The sequence below is a fragment of the Muscardinus avellanarius genome, assembly GCF_963383645.1.
Source record: "Muscardinus avellanarius genome assembly, chromosome: 4".
In the NCBI taxonomy this organism is placed as follows: domain Eukaryota; kingdom Metazoa; phylum Chordata; class Mammalia; order Rodentia; family Gliridae; genus Muscardinus; species Muscardinus avellanarius.
Genome location: NC_137789.1, coordinates 104,240,061 through 104,266,079, shown reverse-complemented (window position 1 = coordinate 104,266,079; position 26,019 = coordinate 104,240,061). Strand labels below are relative to the sequence as shown.

At 43.1% G+C, this 26,019-nt stretch overlaps 1 protein-coding gene across 1 annotated transcript in view; it reads left to right on the top strand.

Annotated features, from left to right (window-relative positions):
* The window catches only part of ZFAND4 (zinc finger AN1-type containing 4), a gene marked incomplete at both ends in the record, with an annotated part of 41,963 nt that extends 33,040 nt beyond the window's left edge, over nucleotides 1–8,923 (top strand). Inside the window, 4 exons of the mRNA XM_080694160.1 lie at nucleotides 460–1,635; nucleotides 3,408–3,462; nucleotides 7,383–7,500; nucleotides 8,788–8,923. Of these exons, the coding sequence (XP_080550286.1) occupies nucleotides 460–1,635; nucleotides 3,408–3,462; nucleotides 7,383–7,500; nucleotides 8,788–8,923 (1,485 nt within the window). The remainder of the gene's footprint in view (nucleotides 1–459; nucleotides 1,636–3,407; nucleotides 3,463–7,382; nucleotides 7,501–8,787) is intronic.
* Nucleotides 8,924–26,019: the final 17,096 nt, after the last annotated feature.

Sequence of the window (26,019 nt, the reverse complement as noted above, 5' to 3'; positions counted from 1 at the left end):
TTAAGGCACAACAAGCCATTCTTACCAGTTAGAGTTGTGGAAAAACTCCTGGAATACAAAACCTCAGAGGCCAGTGAAAGGCCAACCATGTGAACAAGCCTTCCTAAAGACAGCAGTGTAGGCCTAATAACTCTTTTCTGAATTTCTACATACTCAAATGTTTATTCATCCTCATAGGAAAAAATTTTCTAGTACAATAAATCTGTTTTATTCTCAGTAAAACTCTGACCTATAATCAATGGTGAGAAAAATGCATAAAATTATTTGAAAATAATTTTAAAATACACTTCAGAAAAATATACTCAATAAAGTAGCAAAAATTCTTCTGTTATAATCTTAAGTTTTTTATCTTTTCAAACATTTTAAATTGAGATGGTAAAAATGCCAGTATGTTATGATAGCTAACATCTCATCCGCGTGACCGTGTAAAGGAATTATATATTCACTCTTTTCTTATAGCCTAAGAAGGTTGTGAAGGTAAAGCCTCACCCACCTGTAGCCCCTCGACCTTGCAGCGGTTCAACAGCAGCAGCACGCCACAGATTGCTGAGAGTTCTGCCACACATTGGGCAGTCTTGCTTACCTTCTCCTGGGAATGCATATCCATCGGAAACACCCAGGAGTGCAGCTTCTGGCCTAGCAGCTCAGCCCCCTACCAACAGACCAGTGTCATCTCTCCCAAACGAACAGCTTCAGGAGGAGAATGACTGGGAAAGCACCACCCTGTCGCAGTCCAGTAGTGACATCCGGCTGCCACCGCAGGTGCCCCACATGGAGCTGGAAAGTGACAGGGCGCTGGCTGGTGCTCTTCTGCACCTTAGCACGTTCCTGCCTAAGCGGACAGCACCCTTTTCAGGGAACTTGCCATCTAACAAGGAGGAGGAAACTGTCCTCTCTCTAGCTGCTGAAGAGTGTGTACCTGAAGAATCGCTTCTACCCCAAACAGGTCCTTTTGCCTCGTTTCCAGACAGAAATGCTTCTGAGCAGAGCAGTGCCTTACAAGGTATGCAGAAGGCCAAGTCGGAGTTCTTGCCCACCAGCAGTGACAAAGGGGCAAGAGGCCCCGAGCAGCATCTGAAACCCAGTGGCAGAGTGGTGAATCGGGATGCAGTGGACGCTGCGGTCCTAAACCATCACCAGCTAAGTCCTCACAAGAATCGGCTCCTGTCACCACTGCACTGCCCAGCACCCATGTCACTGCGGAGCTCTCTGGTGAAACCACAGAGACAGCCCAAATGTCCAGAGTCTGGGAACCTTCCAGCCTCTGCTTCCCATAGCATGCTCAGGTCCTTGGACGTTCGCACCAAAGTCGAGCCCTCTGTCTCTAGGACTGCTCGCTTTCGCGGGATTAAAGTAGACTCGCCTGGGAAAAGATCTGATCTAATTTCCAAAGTGGAGGCCCGAGACATCACAGAAATGGCCAACAAGGCTTCCAAGGAGCCTGTTGGCTGTGTAAATAACGTTGGGTTTTTCGCTTCACTGGCCCGGAGCACAAGCAGAGATGGTTTACAGGGTGCCCGTGGGGTGAGCAGGCTCCGGAACCCTGGAATTGGGCTGTCCACAAGCCTCCAGCATTTTCAGGATGAAAGCCTTAGGAAAAATTCTCCCCAGTCAGAACCTACAGAATTTTTCCTAGTAAGTATTCTCCTTTCAACATGTCCCAGTAGTTATTATTGTAGCGATTGAGCATATTTAAAGTTTGATTTTTGTTTACAGAAATAGGGGCCTCCCGGGCACAGTGTTGCACACCTGTAATTTCAGCCAATCGGAGGCTGAGGAAAGAAAATTACAAGTTCGAGGCCAGCCTGTACAACTTAGCAAGACTTTGTCTCAAAATTAAACTTAAAAATGGCTGGCAAGCCAGGCATGGTGGTGCACACTTGTAATCCCAGCATTGGGGAGGCTGAGACAGGAGGATCGCGGTTCGTGGACAGCCTCAGCTACTTAGTGAGGCCCTCTGCAACTTAATGAGACCCTGTTTCAAAATAAAGAATAAGAGCCGGGCGTGGTGGTGCACGCTTGTAATCCCCGCGCTTGGGAGGCGTAGACAGGAGGATCGCGCAGGTTCGAAGCCAGCCGCGCTGGTGTAAGAGACCCTGTTTCAAAAATATAAAATAGGTCTGGGAGTGTAGCCCGGAAGTAGAAGGGCTTCCAGGTACCCCAGTACCACCAAAAAATTAAAAAATAAAAATAAAAAAATAAAGAATAAGGATAGCTCAGAGGTTGAATGCCCCTGGGTTCCATCCCCAGAACTGCAAAAATAAATAAATAAATAAATAAATAAATAAATAAATAAATGGAATGTAGCTCAGTGGTAGAATACTTAACTGGCATGCACAAGGCTCTGGGTTCAATACCCAGTACTGAAAAAATTATAAAAGAAGGGGGACTGATGTTAGAATTTTTTTTCACAAGATTCTCTGAAAATGTTTATTTAGTTTATAGGAAATCTTTCTTGTGATTTAATTTTAAATAATGTGTTAGTCTCAAATTGAAATATATAATTTGAAAATAAGTTCTTATAACCAGTTTATCATATGTTTTTAAATGCTAAATGTTTTGTTAATGTTTTCTCCAAAGTACAACCTCTTATCTGAGCCATCAAGTTTTACTCTTTTAAAAATAAGTAATAAAGCCAGGCATGGTGGTACACACTTGTAATCCCAGCACTTGGGAGGCTGAGACAGGAGGATCACAAGTTCACCATCAGCTTTAGCTACTTAGGCTCTCTACAACTTTGTGAGACCCTGTTTCAAAGTACTGAATAAAAAATAGGGCTGGGGGCCAGACGTGGTGGCTCACACTTGTAATCCCCACTCTTGGAATGCTAAGACAGGAAGATCGCACAAGTTCGAAGCCAGTCTCGCTGGTTTAAGAGACCCTGTTTCCAAATAAAAATATAAAAAATAGGTCTGGGAGTGTAGCCTGGAGGTAGAAGGGTTTCCAGGAACTCCAATACCACCCCCCCAAAAAAATATTTATATATACAGGGCTGGGGGTATAGCTCAGAGTAGAATGCTCCTGGGTTCAATTTCCAGTTCCACAAAAAATTAAATAAATAAATAAATAAATAAATAAATAGCCAGGCCTGTTGGTGCATACTTGTAATCACAGTACTTGGGAGGCTGAGACAGAAGAATCAGGTTCGAGGACAGCCTCAGCAACTTGTGAAGCCATCTACAACACACACGCACACACGCGCACACACACACACACACACACACACACACACACACGGTAAATAATAAGCACAATGTTACTAGAAGTGAGAAGTATATTTCAAGTTAAGTAGTTCTAAATGGAAACCTGACTACATTTCAGTAGTAAAGTACAAGCACTTGGTGTTCAGTGATCTCCTCTGTTCTCCATTGACTCACCTCTGTAGGTGTTTTGTGCTTTAATTGTAGTCTGCCCGTGGTACTGGAATGAATGGACATAATGCAGCAGCAGGGAAAAGAGTAGGTAAGCTACAGGTAATTTTTAAATAGTATGAGGTTAATAATGTGTGGTGGTATTGAATTCTCAGAAAATGGGAGGACACTCTTCAGAGTACATTCAGAGCAAGCTTTCTCCCTAAATGTTTTCCAATTCAGAAAACCATTATCTGGACTGACAGAGGAAGTCCCCCTTCTGACAGGGAACAGCAGTGAAGAGTACAACAAAACATAACGCCACGTCCAGTTTATCTGTCTTCTCCTTTGTTACCTAAGTCTTTGGTGTCATGCCCCTGTAAGAAAAAACCAGACAACCAGATTACTGCCAAGTCCATTATCAAGAGCTTTCCTCACTGCACCATGGCACAGCTCTCATCCCCAGTACTTAGGAGGCTGATATAGGAGGATCACAGGTTCGAGGACAGCCTCAGCAACATAGCGTGACTCAGCAACCTAGGAAGACCCTGTTTCAAAACAAGAAGATAAAAAGGGCTGGAGGTATAGCTCAGAGGTAGAATGCCCCTGGCTTCATTCTCCAGTACCTCCCACCAAAAAAATAAATAAATAAATAAATAATAAGAGGATGGAGAAAGAAAAGGAGAAGACAGTGGGGGCAATTGAGTTGGTGCCCGGGCACTGTTAGAGTTGTTCGCCTCGGTGTTTCAAATGTTGTTCCCAGTGTTGTGCAACAACTGGAGTGTATTTTAGGCTGGTGATAAAGCAGGCTTGATTTTTCTGAGCTTATAGCAAAAGGCTATAAGCATCAATCACATCAATCGTGAGTCACATTTTTTTAATCTTTGAAGGATTTTCAGATGCTTTTAGCTGCCTAATAAATATCAAGCCCACCCCTTCCATACCTTTTACTTTTTTTTTTTGTGGATTTGGGGATGGAACCCAGGGGTATTCGACCTCCGAGCTACACCCCCTGCCCTATTTTATATTCTTTACTTTGAAACCGGGTCTCACTGAGTTGAAGAAGTCCTCACTAAGTAGCTGAGGCTGTATGAACCGCGCTCCTCCTGTCTCAGCCTGCCAAATGCTGGAATTTCCACGCCCGGCTCCTTCCATACCTTTTTCAGCAATGGAGAAGAGGTCCCAGCACCACTGACATGCAGCTATTTATCTTCTCATTTCTCTCACTTGTTCCTGCTCTTTCTTTGCCTCTCATGTCTTGGCCTTTGATTGCCACCAAGCATTTGTGTGTATTTATTCTGTTACTGTGAGTGTGTGTGTGTGTGTGTGTGTGTGTGTGTGTGTGTGTGTGTAGTGCTGGGGATTGAACCCAGGGGCATTCTACCTTCAGGCTACACCCCAGCCCAATATTTTTATTATTTATTTTGAAACAGGGTCTCACTAAGATACAGAGGGCCTCACTAAGTAGCTGATGCTGGCTGTGAACTCCAGTCTTCCTGTCTCAGCCCCCCAAGTGCTGGGATTATAAGTGTGCGCCACCATACCCAGTTGTACTGTTACTTTAACAACTATGAGGTTTGTTGGCTTTTTGGTCAAATCTAAAGACATTTCAGTTAGTAGTTAGAGGAACATTTATTACTTTCATATGTGATAACAGATGTATTTTTTTTTTCTTTTAAGGCAAAAAATCAAGTTGTTGTAATAGTACAACATTTAGTATATTTTTTCTTGGTGCTGGGGATTGAATTTAAGATGTTAGGCTGACTGGGTAAGTGCTCTACTTCTGAGCTATGCCTCCAAACCCTAATAAGTATTTTGGAGAAAGCTAGTAGTACTGTGAAATCAAGCTATATACTGTTAGAACATTTAAATTCTTTAGAATTCTTTTTACATATGTGAACTTATTTGCCCTAAAAGTATCTAGTAACTTAGGGAGAAAAAAAATATATATATATATATTCTGAAGTTGGACATAGTGGCGCACACTTGTAATCCTAGTACTTGAGACTAAAACAGGAGGATTGCAGATTCATGGCCAACCTCAGCTACTTAGTGAGGCCCTCTGCAACTTAGTAAGACCTTGTTTCAAAATTAAAAAAATAAAAAGGGCCAAGAATGTAGCTTAGAGGTAGAATGATCCTAAGTTCAATCCTTAGCAACACACACACACACACACATACATATATATGCATACACATATATATATATACATATATGTATATATGTGTGTGTATGTATATATATATATATATATATGTTATCTTTAGAGTGATCAAACTGAGCCAGCCTTGAGAGGCTGAAACAGGAGGATCACAGTTTCAGTGACAGCCTCAGCAAGTAGTCAGATGCTCATCAATCCAGCAAGACCCTGTTTCAAAAAAAGGTACTGGGAGTGACGGTGTAGCTCGGAGGTAGAATGCCCCTGGATTCAATCCACAGTACCACACACACACACACACACACACACACACACACACACAGTCGGTGTGGTGGTGCACATCTATAATCCCAGTACTTAAAAGGCTGAGATAGGAGGATCCTGGGTTCAAAGCCAGCCTCAGCAACTTAGTGAGACCCTGTTTCCAAATAAAAAGTAAAATAGGGCTGGGAGTGGGAGTGTATCTCAGAGTTATAAAGCCCCCAAGTTCAATCCTCAGCACCACAGTAAAAATAAAATAAAATGATCAAATTGATATTTCCAAAGAATTAACGAGTTGCTCATGATTAAGAAATTCACTTTCTATGATGTGCTTAGGACTACAAGACCAGTTCCATGATCCTATGCAGCTCCTCAGTGTTGATAGACAGGACAGTTGGAATGCAGCAACATTGTTCTCAAAGGGCTCATCAAGGCCCCTTTAAACCAGATGTGGAGCCAGGCATGGTGGTGCACGCTTGTAATCCCCGCGCTTGGGGGGCAGAGACAGGAGGATCGCACAGGTTCGAAGCCAGCCGTGCGCCGCTGGCTTAGGAGACCCTGTTTCCAAATAAAAATGTAAAAATAGGTCTGGGAGTGTAGCCCGGAAGTAGAAGGGCTTCCAGAAACCCCAGTACCACCATATAAATAAATAAACAAACAAACAAACAAACAAACAAACCAGATGTGGTGGTGCACATCTAGACCAGTACATGGGAGGCTGAGACAGGAGGCTTGCAGATTCGATGCCAGTCCCAACAACTTAGACCATCAGCAACTTAGCAATACCCTATTTTAAAATAAAAAATAAATAGGCCTGGGGGAGTAACTTTGTATGTGTGTGGTACTGGGGGTAGAACCCAGGGGCTTTTCTACCTCTGGGTTATACTCTCAGACCTATTTTATACTTTATTTGGAAACAGGGTCTCACTAAGTTGCTGAGAGCCTCACTAAATAGCTGAGGCTGATTGAACCTGTGTGATCCTCCTGTCTCAGCCTCCCAAGCACTGGGATTACGAGTATGCACCACCATGTCTGGCCAATGCTGACTTTAAACCAGATATTTTTTCCGTTTTTTAAAATGTTTTATATACTTTATAGAAGCTGATTACCATAATCAGAAAAGTATTGATGTAGCCAAGTGTGGTGGCACACGCTTGTAATCCCAGTACTTGGGAAGATGAGACAGGAGGATTGAGGGTTGATAGCCAGCCTCAACTACTTAGTGAGACCCTTCACAACTCAGTGAGATCATGTTTCAAGATAAAGAATAAAAATTGGGCGGCTGGGGGTGTAGCTCACAGGTAGAATGCCCTAGATTCAATCCCTAGCACCACACACACACACACACACACACACACACACACACACACACACAAAGTGTTGATGTAAAGAAGTTCTAAAAAATATGTCCTAATATCAGTATAAATCTACTACAACTTTTAAAAAAGGTTGGTGTAAATTCTATAAATAATTTTCAGTACAAAAATAGTACAAATTAAATTTTTATGGCATAGACATTTACCAGGACAGAATGTGTTTTGTGTTTTGCTTAGTAATACTCTTAGTTATAATTTTATGCCTGTGTTAATCAAGGTGTCCCTTTCTCCAAACAGGAGAGTGTACCCACCACCTCCCCCCTGTGAAGGCCCCTCTTCAAACCAAGAAGAAAACAACAAAGCATTGTTGTCTTTGTGGAAAGAAAACGGGACTGGCGACTAGCTACGAGTGCAGGCAGGTTGGCCAGCTGGAGAAACCAGGACACTTTCTCTGTGGTGACCCAACGAGGGGGCTGTGCAAAATAAAACATGGTTTAAGTCAGCCATTTATAGCATCAAGTTGATGTTCAAATAGTAGTTCTAACTAGCTGAAATAAAGAGCAAGTAGGTAGCTCATGAGTTCCCCAAAAGGCAAGCCAGTAGAAGAAGATATGCCTTCTTTATCTTGTATTAGATATACTTTCTCTTTTTGGTGAATGTTACCTAGAAGAACCCTTCCTCCAAGTTTTGATTTTAAATTGAAAAAACACCAAGTTTAATTTACAGATATATATATATATATATATATATATATATATATATATATATGGTTTGGGTTTTTTTTTTTTTTTGGTGGTACTGGGAGTGGAACCCAGAGGCTTTCTACCTCTGGGCTATACTCCCAGACCTTTTTTATATTTTATTTGGAAACAGGGTCTCACTAAGTTGCTGAGAGCCTCACTAAATAGCTGAGGCTGGCTTCGAACCTGTGTGATCCTCCTGTCTCAGCCTCCCAAGCGCGGGGATTACAAGCATATACCACCACACCCTGCTTACAGTAAATTTTAAGTTATATGGTAAGCTTTTATTTCCAAGCAGATGAATAATATATTTTTAAATATTTAAATATTTAATATATTTTAAATATTTTTAAATATATTTTTAAATAATTTTTCATTAGCATTGATTAATATCCTTCAAGGGTGGTATCTGCTCTTAGGGTGAGGCAAGGCATTGAAAATAACTGCTGCTTTTTAGAGTATAATGTGTTCAAATGAAAACAGCCTTAATAGAAATATTTAACTTTTTGTGTATGTTGTGGTACTGGGTGTTGAATTAGGATCTTATGCATATTAGGCAAGTGCTCTGCCACCGAACCATACTACCAACCCTAGAAACATGTTTTTAAAACCTTTTCATGGCATTCTTAAATTTTACATAACTTTCTTATGAGACTGGATTTCTCAGAAATTTAAAGTTTTTTCAAAATTAGTAAGCATAATCTTTTTAAATCAGCTTTTGCAACTTTACTCTTTCTTTCTATAATGTTTTTTTATTATAAACAGCCATTCATAGGCAAATAACTTGTTCTTTTTGAGGGGGGTTTATGTGCCTATAAGTAAGAGGAAAATGTCAGTGCCAAAATTGCTAAGGAGACTCAAAGGGATTCCACTGGACTGCCAAAAGTCAAGGGTCTCTCTCCCAAAGAGATGAGTCTTTTATAGAAATCTGACTTTTCATAAAAACTCTTTTTATGCTTTAGATGTGGAAACAACTTCTGTGCGTCTCATCGCTATGCAGAAACTCACGGCTGCACCTATGATTACAAGAGCGCTGGGAGGAGATACTTGCAGGAGGCAAATCCTGTGGTTAATGCGCCAAAACTCCCAAAAATCTAGCTCTTCCTCTGCACCTTGCTGTTCTGACCGAGGAATCGTATTATATTGACAAAAGAAATACTGTTTAGACTGCATTATTTTTGTTCGACTCCAAAAGATTTGCCAAACAACAAAAGCACATGATGCCTACTGTTGGAGAATGAGACTGCTACTGTATTTGACCTCTTCATTCTTTGGTGAATCAAAAGTTTTAAAAGTAGTTTAAAAACCTTACACTGCAGTGATTTAGTTTTGTTATTGCATGTCTGTGTTAAGTGGTTTATATTTTATCTTAAAATTCTCCTAGATAAATCTTGCAAAAGATGCACTTTAGGAAGTTAATGTTGACTGTGTAACCCTGCATCCCATGTATTACAGAAATGAGTGGTCACCTAATGGCTCTTTTCAAACTGACCAAGTGTTTTTCTTTTTTGTTTTGTTTTCTTTGTGTGTGGGGGGGGCGGGGTTGGTGGGTAACTGAGGGTTTTTTTTAATCCCATTTGGCTGTTCAGTGTGGTTCTTAACACATATATTTTTCCATATTCAAATTGGCATTAAGATACTTATCCATTTTATAAAACACATCATATTCATCACAGTATGTATGTGTTAATCAGCTTTCCATCACAGTGACCAAATTACCTAACAAGAACAGCGTAGGGAAGGAAACATTTATGTTAGTTCATGGTTTCAGAGGTCTCAGTCCATGGTTGGCCAACTCCATTGCTCTGGGTCTGAGGTAAGGCGGAACATCACAGTGGAAGGACATGGCCAAGGAAAGCTGCTCCACAGAGGATGCAGAGGCAGGAAGGGGCAGGGACAGATACAGGTCTCAAGCCACACCCCAGTGATCCCCTATTCTAGCCATGCCCCGCCTCTGAACCTTGCTGCACTGGGGACAGTGATTTTAATGCATGAGGATTTGGGGTACATTGTTATGATCTAAATCATAAAACTGCCCCTAACCCCTAAAAGCCCATGCCCTTCTCACATCTCTAAGAGCCCCCTTAGTCTTAATAGTTTTAGCATTGCTCAAAAGTCAAAGTCTAAAGTCTCCTCTGAGACTCAAGCTAGCTCTTAGCTATGAGGACCTATAAAAATTAAAAAGCAAGCTACACAGTAACACAGAGTAAAAATTTAGAAAGAAGGATGACACCAAACCCAGATGTGCAAATATTAAGTCCTGGAGATCCACATTTCGCATCTGGAGCACAAAGTGGTGAAATGTTGCCAAAGGGCTTGATCTCAAACCCTGTTCCTGACCTTTCTGGGCACAGCCACATGATCTCTTTGCAGTTTTCCTCAGAGAGATATCTCTGCAGATATTCCATGTTCCTGGCATCCCTTAGTTCCCAGGCATTAGAGTTTCAGCCTCACTCCCACAGTTTTACATATCATGCTTTCAGGGGCCACCTGCAAGGATTCTGGCCCTGAGGTGTGGCCAGCATTTCCAGGCCTTCCTTTGAAATCTTAGTGAAAGCATCCATGACATCTTAATTTCAGCATCCTGTATTCCTAGAGAACCAGTACTATGTGGATGATAGTCTGCTGACAGTTTGAGCAGTAGCTGGGCCCCCTTGGAGGCCTCTGAGTACAATTGGCTGAGCACGATGAAATGAGTCTTGGAGAAACAACTTATTAGGCAACCCTGTGTGAGCAGGGAACTCTAAAGGTCCCATTTTAGAGCAGTGTCTTTCAAATGAGTTTTAATTTTTATGACCCTGGCACCTGAAAATAGGTAAGATCTGATCAGTTCCTGAGAAGGCCTCAAGGCATCATTCCTGTTGTTACTGTGCAAAGTACTAGCTTCCCTTTAGTGTCAATAATCTCTTCAGCAACCATGCCTTTTTTTGGCCCCAATTTTACACCTGTTTTTTGTGGCCAGACTTCTAGTTTTTAAAATCTCTCCTCTCTGCTTTCTGCTCCCAATTATTAAAATAACCCTGGATTAAATCTGTCAGCAATACCCATGCTACAGTGTGAATGCTATGCTATGCTTCCTTGAAATTTTCGTCAGATTAATTAGGCATCACTTTTACATTCCATCTCACAGAAAGTCTTAAGGCATGGACAGAATGACACATTCTTTGCCAAAATGTAACACAAGTGACCTCCAGTCAAATCACCAGTAAATTCCTCATTTCCATCTGAAACCTCATCGCACATTTTTACTGTTTGCATCCCAGTTGGCGTTAGATCTCTGAGCTCTCATCATAAGTTCCCATTAAGCTCTCACAACATTCTAAGGCTTCTCTAGCCTGCATCTCACAAACCAGTTCCAAAAGCCTTTGGATCACATGATGAGGTTAGTCACAACAACGACCCTACTCCTTGATATCAATTTTGTGTTAATCAGCTTTTCTCTCTCTAACCAAATTGCCTAGCAAGAACAACTGAAGAAGAGGAAACACTTCTTTTGGCTCATGATTTCAGCGGTCTTAGCCCATGGTCAGCCAAGTCCATTATTCCAGTCCTGAGCTGAGACAGAAGGTCATGGTAGAAGGACTTGGCAGAGGAGAGCGGCTCAGCCCCTGGAAGCCAGGAGGCAGAAAGACAGATCCTGTCCTCAAGACCACACCCCCAGTGACTTGCTTCCCCAGCAGTGCCCCATCCCTGCACCTGGCTGCATGGGAGACCATGATTCCAACACATGAATTTGGGGGGACATTCTAGATCCAAATTAAAGCAAAAATTTCCTAAAATACTACTGTTAAATGGTAGCTTAAAAATAGGCAATGTTCTACTTTTTTCCATTAAATTAAAAAACCAACTTTTCACTTTCCAAAAAAAACCAAAAATATCTACATTTAAAACAAAATCTCGCTGGGCGTGGTGGCTCACGCTTGTAATCCCTGCGCTTGGGAAGCTAAGACAGGAGGATCACACAGGTTCAAAGCCAGCCTCAGCTACTTAGTGAGGCTCTCAGCAACTTAGACGCTGATTCCAAATAAAATATAAAAGAGGTCCGGGAGTATAGCCTAGAGGTAGAAAAGCCCCTGAGTTCCAACACCAGTACCACCAAAAAATAAATAAAATAAATTTCAAGCCAGGCGTGGTGATACATGCTTGTAATCCCAGCATTTAGGAGGCTGAGATCAGAGATCATGGTTTGCGGACAGCCTCAGCTACTTAGGCTCTCCTAACTTAGTGAGACTCTGTTCCAAAATAATAAAAATAGGGCAGGGGGTATAGCTGAGAGGTCGAATGCCCCCAAGTTCCATCCCCAGACCCACAAAACAAACAAAAACAACCTCAGGTTGGTTTATTTTTCTGCTGAGTGCTATTACCAGGAGAAATTTAAATATTTAATTTGACTGAAATTGATCACAATACATTTTATAAATACTTTTTATTAAAAATCCATTTTATTTTTTATTATTTTTCTTTTTTTGCGGGTTTGGGGATGGAACCCAGGGGCATAAGCTACACTCCCTGCCCTAATTTTTATACTTTATTTTGAAACAGGGTCTCATTAAGTTGCAGAGGGCCTCACTAAGTAGCTGAGGCTGCCTGAGAACTGTGATCCTCCGGTCTCAGCCTCTTGGATGCTGGGATTACAAGCCTGCACCACCACGCCCAGCTAAAAAAAAAAAAAAAAGCCATTTTATTAAATCAGATTTATTCTACTTAGAAAAATTACTATCTGTAAAGTATTCTTTTATACTCCTTGACCCTCAGATGTAACAATGGCTTTTGAGAGGCCACTAGCTTTACAAAGGCTTCATTGAGGCAGATGTGGAGCTCTGGGCAATATCTGCAGGTAACCTAGGTAGACTTTACAACTCTGGCTTCTACAAGGATACCAGAGGCTAATATAGGTAGATGCCCCATAGGACCAGGCATGTTCTCACATGCCTGTAATCCTAGTCCTTGGGAGACTGTGGGAGGATTGAATGTTTGAAGCCAGCCTCAGCAACTTAGCAAAACCCTGTTTCAAGATAAAAAATAAAATAGGGCTGGGAATGTAACTCAGAGGTAGAGCATCCTGAGTTCAAGCTTTAGTACCAAAAGAATAAAAGCAAAGTATGCATTGATAAGTTGGGCCACCCCCCCCCACCATGATCTCACAGCGGAAACCCGGAAGCCAGAAGCAGAGATATCATGAGACTCCAGGTGCATTGAGACTCCAAACATCACGATCCTACAGACGTCACGAGAGAATCGCTGGCCGATCAGGACTATGCGCAACTTTCCAGATGTGTGGCCCATCAGTCCCTTTCCTCCAGCCAGCTGACTCTCCGGAGGGTACTAGGGTTGGGGCCGAATAAAACAGCGGTCTCTTATAACCCGGTTGGTGTTTTTGCCTCCCTCCTAAACCCCCTAACTCTATTTTCAACCTAACATTCTGGTGCTAAAACCCAGGAGGAGTTTTAGGAGGGGGTTCCCCTTTTCTTTCTCTTTTTTTTCTCTGTTTTTGAGCCCCGGACTCTCCGACCCGCCAGCAGCTCGACCGCGAGGTCCTGCGCTGGCACTCGGCTCCCAGGTGTGGCTCCATCCACTGCCACCATGGCACACAGGCTCCAATCCCGCCACCACTTGCAGGCTCTGTGCGGCCACTGCAGGCCCTGCTGGCTGCCATGCTGACAGTTCCATGCACCCCGAGCTAGGCTCGTTGGGGGTGCACGCCCCACGGCCACTGGCGCCTGCTCTGCCTGCCCACTGCCTGCGCAGGCCAGGACCTCTGCCTGCCACTTAGACCTCCCACAACCACCATTCCAGCTTGGCTCTGGTCACCGCCAGAACCTCTGGTGAACGGTCAGGCCTCGGCGTCCACCACAGTCACCCTGGCTAGGCTTGACTTGCAGGCATAGCTCCACTCGCTGCCACCGCTCCGTTCTGCCCACCCCCAAACCAGGCTTGCTGGGCTGTGTGCCCCATGGCCCGACCTCAGCATCTGCTGTGTGCCTGGAAGCCATTTTGTTGCCACACCGCGGGCCCCACAAGCCATACCACCTACGCGCCACCGTTTGATTCAACCTGTGCCGGCTGCCAGTGCCGCCCACACCAGGCACAGGCGCCACACGCCCTGGCTCCACCACACCCCCAGCAGCTTCTCAGCACTTCTGCCACAGCCAGCGCTGGCCGACAACACTTCACTCTAGTAAGCTGCCTCTCCTTCCCTTGGTTAGCAGATTCCAGACTTGGGTCTTCCAGTCCACTGGTACCCCCAAATCCAAGCATTTAGTGACCCACTGTCCCCTGGTCCACTGGGACCACCCTCCAGATGATCAGAAAAATGGAGATGTCTATTTCCTCTTCTTCATTTTCACCCGTGAACCAATTATGGGAAGACGAACCTCCAAACTAGCAGAGGACTTATGCCCTGAGCACCTGTCTGGCCTTGATACAAGTTGGGAAATGGGTTACAGTTGCCCAAAAATGGTTTAACAACTTTGTAAGTGGTCTGGTAAATGGTCAGAAGTCTTTATGTCCAGGGTTTTTTCCCCTGCATTCCATTCCTCCAAATGTTCTCCCCCATCAGCTGCCATTTTCCCTCCAGTTGCCATTCTATGATGGCACATAGTTGCTGCCTGGTGATGTCACAGTCACCATCTTGGCCGCCATCTTGTGACATTACACGGTCATGACCATGTGATGTCACACAGTCGCCATCTTGGCCTGCGCCAGCCTGCAATTTTGCTAAGTCACAGGCACAGTCCACATTTTGTGGTGATATGTGGATGCCAGAGTCTGACTGGGCTGGCTTGTAGGTGCTGCTTTCTGTGGACACCGATTTACAGGTTCTCTCCTCACCGCCCCGTCATCATCCTATCCCAGGACAGCCTCCTACTCTAACCTGCTCTGTTTCCCCGTCTTCCTCCCTTAAGGAACCAACGCAGGAGGATTTTCAAAAAATTAAGAAAGGCTTAAGACAGTCCTCATACCCCTACCCAAGATTTGGTTAACATGGCATTTAAAGTTTTGATTCCAGAGAGGAACAGGCAGAGATGGAGTGTACACTCCGACTTTGCCAAAAGGCAGATCCCTGGTAGCTGCCCTTCAGCTGGCGGTGGTGGCTCAGCCCTCTGGAGCGCCACCTAGGGGTGGAGGACAGCAACGACGACTACCTCAAGTGCGGCAAGGCCAAGCCCACCAATCAAACTGTGCCCAGCATGCAGCCAGGAGAGCCACTGGAACAGTGCCCTTGGAAAAGCGGTGAGTCCCAGGTGCCTCGGCACAGGGGGACACCTTTCCAGACCAGGTCCTGCTGGCTGGCCCTACTCAGCCTGGCCGAAGACTGATGGCTCCTGGATCCCTCAACCCCCATCCTCCTTGCCAGCCCAGGGTAACTCTCCAGGTAGTAGATAAGCCAGTCTCCTTTTTAGTTGCCTGCTCAGTGCTTCCATCCTTTCAGGTTCTAGTTTTTCCTTTTCTGATCTTGGTAAAGGGAATTGATGGCAAGCTCTCATGACCATGCATTACAGGCCCTCTTTTACAGACAAAATTGCTCTTCCTGAAGCTCAGGCAGAGTCTGCAAAGGGCTCCGCTACAACAGCCTTATGACAAATTGTCTTATGCAGTTTTGGGGCCCACTAAGCTTCGTTTTTCTTGACATAATTCTCTTTAATATTTTTATTTTAGCAGGTCCACTGGCTTACATAGTATGATGCTCTCCCTCTCCAGATGCCAAACGGCCATAACTATTAAACTCCCTAAAATCTGTTACTGATGCTCCTGCCCCAATAGCATGTTTTCATTTGACCAGACTGACCCAACCCCACTCACTAATCTCACGATTTGCCTTTTCTTTAATAGCTCCTTAGCTGTTAGTCTCCTTGAATGCCCTCACCAAGCTGTCCAGGGTAACCTCCGACTCACACTGCAGCCATACTCCCACCTGCCCACTTCTGGAGGACCCTGACCTCGCCCGACCAAGGGGACCCCGTACAACACCCCTTGACAGCAGGAAGTAGTTTGAGATTCGAATCTCCATCCATTATCACCAAAAGGCCGGGATGATTAGTTGGGTCCCTCCCCGCGTGATCTCACAGTGGAACCCCGGAAGCCAGAAGCAGAGATATTGCAAGACTCCAGGTGCATTGAGACTCCAAATGTCACGATGCTACAGATATCGTGAGAGAATTGGCATGCCTATAAAACAGCGGTGCCTTCGATCCGCCACATGACTCAGCCAGCCAATCAGGACTATGCGCAACTCTCCAGACGCGTGGCCCATTGGTCCCTTCTCCCACAGCTGGCTGACTCCAGAGGGGGCCAGGTCAAATAAAACAGTGGTCTCTGATAACCTGGTTGGTGTTTTTGCCTCCCTCCTAAACCCCCTAACTCTATTTTCAACCTAACATGCATGAACCAAGGGAAAACTCTATTTCCCTTCCATGCTTCTTGAGAGTGAATGATGGAGAAAAATGCCTTCAGAGAAAGATATGAGTAGGATGTGTAAAGTGAGGCCAAGAGCCATGCACATGGGTTCTTTTTTTTTTTAATTTTTATATTTTATTTTATTTTTTTTATTGGTGCACTGTATTCATACATCATAGTAGGATACATACTTTTGTAGACATACATGCACAATTTTCCCAGTCAGCCCCCACCCAATCCCCACCCCATTCTCTCCCTATCCCTCCCTCCCATGCTTGGCTTAGTAGTTGACATCTAGTATTATGGCAATTTATCTAAAATTAAAAATGATAATCTCACATAACAGTTTCATTTGTCTGATACCAAGCTTTTGATGACTTAAAGATAACATTTCAATATTTCTTTTTGCTTTCTTTCTTACCAGAGAATATTTTTTTTCTATTTTTTTTAGATGAAACTATCATATATTTATATATTTATTTTTCAGAAAAAAATCTATCCTAATATGGAATATGGAGTCTAGGTACCCAAAACGATCTTGAAAAAGAACAAAGCTAGAAGATATATATTTTCTGATTTCAAACCATATAAAGCTACAATAATTGAAACAGTGTAGTACTATTCTAAAGGCAGATATATAAACCATTGGAGTTAAATAAAAGCCTAGAGATAAATTCTTCCATATATTGTCAAGTTATTCTTGACAAGGTTTCCACGAATATTTGGTGGTTGAAATATTAATCTTTTAACTAAATATTGTTAAAAAATAATAATTACATGAAAAAGAATAAAATTGGACCCTTACCTAATCCCATATACAAATATTAACTCAAAATAGATAATAGACCTAAATATAAATCTTAAGACTATAAACTTTTAGAAGAAAATCTGGGTCATAAAACCTCACAACATTGAAATTGGCAGTGATTTCTTGGTTATGATTTCAATGGCACAGGCAACAGAGGAGTATACAGACTCCCTAAAAAATAAAAAAAAAATTGTATATCCAAAGACAATGTAAACAGAGTTAACAGTTACTAATAGAATGGGATAAAATATTTCCAATTGCTATATCTGAAGGTATATTAATATTCCAACTAGAAATCCTAAAAATTAACAACAATAAAGGCAAACAATACCATTTAGAGATAGGTAAAAGACTAACATAAATAATGAATCTCCACAGATAACCAATCTTAATTGTCTGTTGGATGGAAACTCTTGTTTCTCTGGTTCTGGTGTGTGTTACCTATTTCTTCTTTGTAGTTAATCTCTTTGAGTATTTTCTCTAGTGCTGGTTTTGAAGACAAATTCCTTCAGTTTCTGTTTGTCATGGAAGCTTCTTATTTCCCCATCTAATTTGATAGAAAGTTTTGCTGGGTAGGAAATTTTTGGCTGGAAGTTGTTTTCTTTCAGAGTTTGGAATATGTTACTCCAAGCCCTTCTGGCTCTCATGACTTGGTTTGGGAAGTCTGGAGTGATTCTAATTGGTTTGCCTCTGAATGTCACTTGGCCCTTTGTTTTTGTTGCCTTTAAGATTCTCTGCTTGGCTTCCACACTGGTCATTTTGACAATTATGTGGCGTGGGGATGCTCTTCTCCGATCCTGTCTAAAGGGAGTTCTATAAGTTTCCTGGACCTTTGTATCAACCTCTTGCTCTATGTTTGGAAAATTTTCTGCTATTACTTCCTTGAAGAGATTGTTGAGCCCTTTGGTTTCACTTTCTTTTCCCTCCTCTATTCCAATTATTCTTAGGTTAGCTCTCTTAAAATGGGCCCATATTTCTTCAATATCAGATTCCTGCTGTCAGATATTTTTTCCTAGATTAGAAACTATGCGTTCATTTTTGGAATGATCATCTTCTAAGAGCGAGATTCTGTTCTCCATGTGTTCTAATCGGTTGTTTGTGCTTTGAATTGAGGCCTTTACTTCATTAATTGCATCCTTTATCTCTTTTTGGCTCTCTGAGTTCTTTTCGAAGCACCTCTATTATTTCTACAGTTATTTTCCTGATTTGATCTTCTAGAAATCTCTGATTTTCTGTTTTATCGGGTTCTGATGTTGTGGGGTTGTGGGCATTAATTGCTCCAGTATTATTCCTCTTTCCCATGATTTCCGATGTTTGTGCCTTCTCTGGGTTCTTCCCTTGGGTCACTATGACTTCCCTTAAGGTGTTCTGGATCTCGAGTCAGTAGTATCTCAGACCCCACTACTCCTTTACTGGGTTGTATCACAGAGTCTCCGACCCAGAGAGTCGATAGAGGCTGCTTTAGACTGTGGGGGGTGCCAGGTTGCACGTTCTCCTATGGTGTGATATCTCTGCCACCACCCCTCCCCCACTGGGTCAAGTCCCAGGGAGTACAGTACTGGGATTTCTCCTCTGTGGCCTGCAATTTGACTCACTGTTCTTGAGTACGCAGATGTGGCTGTACTGGCCTCGCTGAATTCGGTGCTGCTTCCGCCGGTGGCAATATGGCGCCGCTGCTACGCCCTCGGCTATGGGGCTGGCGTTTTTCTTCTTGATTTTGATTTCTACTCTGAATCCCTGCAGCGTGTGCTGAGCTCGGCCACTGGGAGCTTTAGATGCTCTCTGCGCGGAGAAATCCCGCCTGGCTGTTCCGCAGTGGCTCACCTCAGCTTGCTGTAGCCATCCCGTGAATTCGCCGGTGCCGCCGGCAGTATGGCGCTGCTGCTGCTTCTGCCGCGTCCTCGGGCGCAAGGCCAGTTATTTCCTCTGTGGCTCTCTTCTCAGTCCGCTTTCTCTCTGGAGCCTGGTGATTTTTTGTTTCACTGGTGATGGTGTTTTCCGGCTATGAAAGGCACTGATTTTGTGGTAATGGAGATTTGTTGTTAGCGGGGCTCTTAAGCCCCACTTTTCTCAGTCGCCCCACATGGGTTCTTGAAGCATACATTCAAGAGGGCGAATACAGGCTGGGCGTGGTGGCGCAGGCTTGTAATCTCAGCATTTGGGAGGCAGAGACTGCCTCAGCTACTTAGCAAAGCCCTTTGCAACTCAGTGAGACACTGTTTCAAAAGATAAAGAAGACTAAAAAATAGGCCAGGGTGTAGCTTGGAGGTAGAATGCCCCTGGGTTCCATCCCCAGTACTGCCAAAAAAAAAAAAAAAAAAGAGGGTGAATGCAGATTAATGACATGTTCGTCACTAATTCAGTCTTTGCTCACTTAACAAGAAAATGTATATCCATAGAAAGTTTAAGACCTCAATTACAGCCAGGTATTAAGTGCCACACACTGTAATACCAATACTTGGGAGACTGAGACAGGAGGATCACAGGTTCGCAGCTAGCCTTAGCTACTTAGTGAAACCCTCCACAACTTAATGAGACCCTGTTTCAAAATATTTTTTATTAAGATGTATGACTGTAATGCACCAATTAAAATTTTAAAAAAATTAACAGGGGGGCTTAGGAGTATGGCTTGGAGGTAGAATGCCCCTAGATTCAATCCCTAGTAACACACACACACACACACACACACACACGTATAGTGCTTGAAGATGGGCCTAAAATCCAAGTGTGGTGGGATACACTTGTAATCCCAGTATTAGGGAAGCTGACAAAGGAGGATCACAGGTTTGAGGACTGCCTCAGCAAGTGGTGAGATTCCATCAACCTACCAAGATCCTGTTTCAAAATAAAAATTAAAAAAATAGGGCTAGGGGTTGTAATTTGGATGTAGAATGCTGCTGAGTTCAATTACCAGTACCAAAAATGAAAAGAAAACAGACATAAAACATTTGGCAAGGGGAGGCATATTGGGGATTTAATCCAGAGACATTCTACTTCCAAGTTATACCTCCAACCCTTTTCATTTTATTTTGAAACTGGGTCTAAATTGCCCAGGTTTGCTTCAAACAGCTAATCTTCCTGTCTTAAACTCCCAAGTACTTTGATTACTAGTTTGTGCCACCATCCTTGCCTATATTTTTGTTTCTAATGAGCAAAATAACCTGCACCTCACTGCTGTCTGAGACCTCATGAGAATGGCCTATAATGTCTGTCTGTCTGTCTGTCTGTCTGTCTGTCTGTCTGTCTGTCTCTCTCTCTCTCTCTCTCTCTCTCTCTCTCCCCTGAGGATTGAAGCTAGGGGTATTTTTCTACTGAGCTATACCCTCAGCACTATTTTTCTGTGTGTGTGGTACTAAGGACTGAACTTGGGGGAATTCTACCTCTGAACTACAATGCCAGCTTGATTTTATATTTCATTTTGAAATGTGATCTCCCTAAGTTGGTGGAACTACTCTAGAACCTGTGACCCTCCTGTCTCAGTTTCTCAAGTACTGGGATTACAAGCATGCACCACCACATCTGGTTTCTAGTTTCTAGGTACTATTATATAATGTCACTAACCATTTACAAGGAGTCTGCCCTCATTACCTAATTACCTCTGAATGTAATTACCAATTATAGAAATAAAACCAAAAGCTGGGCATGGCGGCACATATAATCCCAGCATTCAGGAGGCTGAGAGCAGAGAATCCTGGTTCATGAACAGCCTCATGGTTCATGAACAGCCTCAGCTACTTAGCAAGACCCTTCACAACTCAATGAGACCCTGTTTCAAAAATAAAGAGACTAAAAATTAGGGCTGGGGGTGCAGTGCAGAGGTAGAATGCCCCCAGGCTCCATTCTCAGTACCACAAAATTAAAAAAAAAAAAACTTGGACAATGACTACAAAAGAGTTCAAGGGTGGCAGAAGGAACACCCGAAAGGCATGACCTCTGCAGTTCCCTCATGAACCTGAACTTGACACTGTGTACTTTCCAGCTGGTATCCCTTGATAGTCACTCAGGCTATCTACAAGCTCCCCAGTATGCAGACAGAGGCACTGGATTTCCTGCTGAGTACTCAGCTGCCTTACAAAGTGCTCATCTGAACAAGGGAAACAAAGTGGGGGCAGGAGCAGAGTCCTAGATACTTCTAAGAAACCTACCCCTTTGAGGAACTCATCTTTTTCCCCTTACAACATAGCTCATGTGCTTTTCTTTTCTACTTTTGAAATAACTGCTTGCCCAAAGGCAATAATGTCAGTGTAGAGATTTATTTAGACATAAGCTGTTATAAGACTTTAGATGCCTAGGATTTCCCCTACAGACCCAAGGACCAAGGCTCCCTGGAAGAGGGGAAAGGAGAAGCAAATGGAAGGAATGGGACTTCCAGGAAGAAGGTGATGGAGAAAAGTGGGGCTCACGAGCCCCGCTAACAACCAATCTCTATTACTACAAAATCCGCGCCTTTCATAGTCAGAAAACACCATCAGCAGAGAAACAAAAAATGTAATTACAAGGGACAGAGAAAAAGAGGGCTGGAAAAACGAGACACCAGAAAGAAACCAGATCGCAGTACTGCGGCCGTAGCCATGGTGTGGACCAGTGGGCACCATCTTTCCTTGCAGTACCAGGCCCCAGAGAGGAGGGGGACTCAAATGGAGCTCAGAGCCACAGAGGAGATACGCCAGCCTCACCTCCGAGGACGCGGCAGCAGCACCTTACTGCCAGCGGCAACGGCGAGTTCACTGGACAGCACCAGACCAACGCACACCGGGCTCCAGAGAGGAGCGGCGGACAGCGAGCCGAGGTGAGCCGCTGCGGAACAGCCGGGTAGGATTCAGCAGATTTTTTAGCGCAGGGAACATCTAAAGCTCCCATTGGCTGGGCTCAGCACACCCTGCAGGGACTCAGAGCAGAGCGCAAAACCAGAGAAGAAATATGCCATCCTCACAGCCGAGGGCGTGGCAGCAGCGCCATATTGCCACCGGAGGCAACAGCAGTGGCAACATAGCTCCATTGGCGCACTCAACAACAGTGAGTCAAATTGCAGCCCCTAGAGAAGAAATCCCAGTACTGCACTCCCAGGGACTTGACCCAGTGGGGGAGTGGCAGTGGCAGAGATATCACACCATAGGAGAACGCCCAACCTGGCACCCCCCATGGTCTAAAGCAGCCTCGATTGACTCCCTGGGTCTGAGACTGCGATACAACCCAGTAAAGGAGTAGTGGGGACTGAAATACCACAGACTCGAGATCCAGGGCACCTTAAGTGAAGTCTTAGTGACCCAAGGGAAGAACCCAGAGAAGGCACAAACTTCTGAAATCATGGGAAAGAGGAATAACAATGGAGCAATGAATGCCCACAACCCCAAAACATCAGAACCCGATAAAACAGAAATTCAGAGATTTCTAGAAGATCAAATCAGGAAAATAACTGTAGAAATAATAGAGGTGTTTCGAAAAGAATTCAGAGAGAGCCAAAAAGAGATAAAGGATGCAATTAATGAAGTAAAGGCCTCAATTCAAAGTACAAACAACCAATTAGACTACGTGGAGAATAGAATCTCACTCTTAGAAGATGATCACTCCAAAAATGAATGCATAGTTTCTAAATTAGAAAAAAAAATCCGACAGCAGGAATCTGACATTGAAGAAATATGGGCCCAATTTAAGAGATATTAAGAATTTAATATTAAATATTTATATAAATATTTATATAAATATTAATATTAAATATTAAGATATTAAGAATTTAAGAGAATTAAGAATAATTGGAATAGAGGAGGGAAAATAAGGTGAAACCAAAGGGCTCAACAATCTCTCCAAGGAAGTAATAGCAGAAAATTTTCCAAACATAGAGCAAGAGGTCGATACACAGGTCCAGGAAACTTATAGAACCCCCTTTAGACAGGATCGGAGAAGAGGATCCTCACGCCACATAATTGTCAAAATGACCAATGTGGAAGCCAAGCAGAGAATCTTAAAGGCAACAAAAATAAAGGGCCAAGTGACATTCAGAGGCAAACCAATTAGAATCACTCCAGACTTCCCAAACCAAGTCATGAGAGCCAGAAGGGCTTGGAGTAACATATTCCAAACTCTGAAAGAAAACAACTTCCAGCCAAAAATTTCCTACCCAGCAAAACTTTCTATCAAATTAGATGGGGAAATAAGAAGCTTCCATGACAAACAGAAACTGAAGGAATTTGTCTTCAAAACCAGTGCTAGAGAAAATACTCAAAGAGATTAACTACAAAGAAGAATTAGGTAACACACACAAAAACCAGAGAAACAAGATTTTCCATCCAACAGACAACTAAGATTGGTTATCTGTGGAGATTCATTATTTATGTTAGTCTTTTACATATCTCTAAATTGTATTGTTTGCTTTTATTGTTGCTAATTTTTAGGATTTCTAGTTGGAATATTAATATACCTTCAGATATAGCATTTAGAAATATTTTATCCCATTCTATCAGTAACTTTTAACTCTGTTTACATTGTCTTTGGATATACAATAGTTTTTTATTTTTTAGGGAGTTTGTTTACCCTCCTATTCCCTGTGCCCTTGAAATCATATCCAAGAAATCACTGCCAATTTCAATGTTGTGAGGTTTAATGATCCAGATTTTCTTCTAAAAGCTTATAGTCTTAAGATTTATATTTAGGTCTTTTAGCTATTTTGAGTTAATATTTGTATATGATGATAGATAAGGGTCCAATTTTATTCTTTTTCATGTAATTATTATTTTTTAACAATATTTAGTTAAAAGATTATTATTTCCTTCACCAAATGTTTGTGGAAACCTTGTCAAAAATAACTCGACAATATATGGAAGAATTTATCTCTAGGCTTTTATTTAACTCCAATGGTTTATATATCTGCCTTTATAACAGTACTACACTGTTTCAATTATTGTACCTTTATATGTTTTGAAATCAGAAAATATACATCTAGCTTTGTTCTTTTTTGAGATTGTTTTGGGTATCTAGAGTCCATATTCCACATTAGGATAGATTTTTTTTCTTAAAAATAAATAAATAAATGTATGATAGTTTCACCAAAAAAAAAAAAGAAAAAAATATTCTCTGGTAAGAAAGAAAGCAAAAAGAAATGTTGAAATGTTATCTTTAAGTCATCAAGAGCTTGGTATCAGACAAATGAAATTGTTCTGTGAGATTCTCATTGTTAATTTTGGATAAATAGCTATAATACTAGATGTCAGCCACTAAGCCAAGCATGGGAAGGAGGGATGGGGAGGGAACGGGGTAGGGATCAGGTAGGGACTAATTGGGCGATGTGTGCATGTATGTCTACAAAAGTTTTTTTTTTATCCCATTATGATGTCTGAATACAGTGCACCAATAAAATAAATAAATTTTAAAAAATGAAAAAAAATGGAAGGAATGTTACTGGGCTACAATTTCCATGTTATCTCATGTGCTAGGCATGGTGATGGTGCACACCTGTAATCACAGTACTTGGGAGGTTGAGATAGGAGGATCAAAGGTTTGAAGCCAGCCTGTACCTCTAGGAAACACACAACTCATGTGTACCCCTCCCCTCTCAACAATAGGTAATCAAATGTATAAAAGCTTGTATGCCTGGTGATCGGTGCTCAGACCAGAAGCATGGCTTGGTGAGCCTCCTTCCAACTCTGGTTTCTGTCTCCTCCCTTTGGGGACCTAATTTTTCTGTGACATTTTGGCAGAGCCACCCAGTAGGCACTTTTATGTCGGAGCCCACTCGGCTGGACTGAGATGGCACCCAGGCTTGTTGCCAGCGTGGACTCAAGATGGCGCCTGGGCTTGCAGCCAAGTCACGAGGCTCACGAGGCTGGCGGTGCCCTGAGCCTGCGCAGTGAGCCCTATCAGGTGCCTTACGGATGATTAGTGACGCAGCGCCTCGTGCTACCACCAGCCTGCCTATGAGAGGGTTAGAAATGCGCATGCCCTAGCTGTGGGAAGCTTGGGGTTGGTGGAGTGATGAGGGAGGGGTTATGAGACTGATATATATTTGCCTGCTGTGCGCATTGAGAGAGAGCGGCGCGGAGAGGAGCGGAGCAGCAGCGGAGGGGAGCAGCAGCAGCGGGAGCATTGAGGATTATTGAGAGGGAGCATTAAGCATTAAAGAGGAAGTAGCTTCATCAACAGAGTCGGCGTTCGTTTGTTTCTTCCCTAGGCACTGCTGGTCAGAGCCTTAGGGATGCGACACTTTTAGGCCAGTCTGGTTCCAGAGACAGGACGCAGTGTGTTTTACCTCCTTCAGTCTACATCTTGGGAGTCGGCCTACCCCATCACCAACTGTCCACTGAGCACACTGGAGGCCTGCTCCTGTGTAGGTGGTTGACTCTGAGACTAACAGCCACTGAGGTCTTATGTTGGAGAAGGAACAAGATCCAGCGCTGACATTTTCATTACAGTAGGCCACCCCAGGACTCAGTCAGTTCAGCTTCTATGGAAGGGATCAGATCCTGCTATCAGAGTGGCAGAAGAGGGAACTAATTACCCCCTTTCTGGGAATTCTCCAATAGTGTCCATAAGAACGGACACAAAACATTTCCCTGAATTCAGTTTTAGTAAATTCTCTGAGTAGAGTCAGAAGGACACAAAACTGGAATTCAGGATTTTTAGTTGGAGTGTGAATGGTGAGTGCAAGTGTGTGAATGAGATAGACATTGGAGTCAGACAGGGCTGAAGCAAGTGTTTACTCTATTGCTTGGATCCAGAGCAAAGACCCTAAATAGTCCTTGGTTTTACCAGAGTGAGGTTAAGCCTCCCTTGAACCTCACTCAGGTCAAATCTCAAGGTTTATATCACTCTACCTATTGCCACAGGAGGGCTGAAATACCTCTGTAAGGAGGATGGCTCAGCATGGACAAAGCAAGTGTTGTCTGTTATCTGTTTTAGGAATCCTGGCACTAGTTAGGACTCTCTAGATAGGAATGAGAGGGAAATAGAGTAAGCCCACTCCTTTCAACTTCATAATCGGGAACTTAAAAAATAG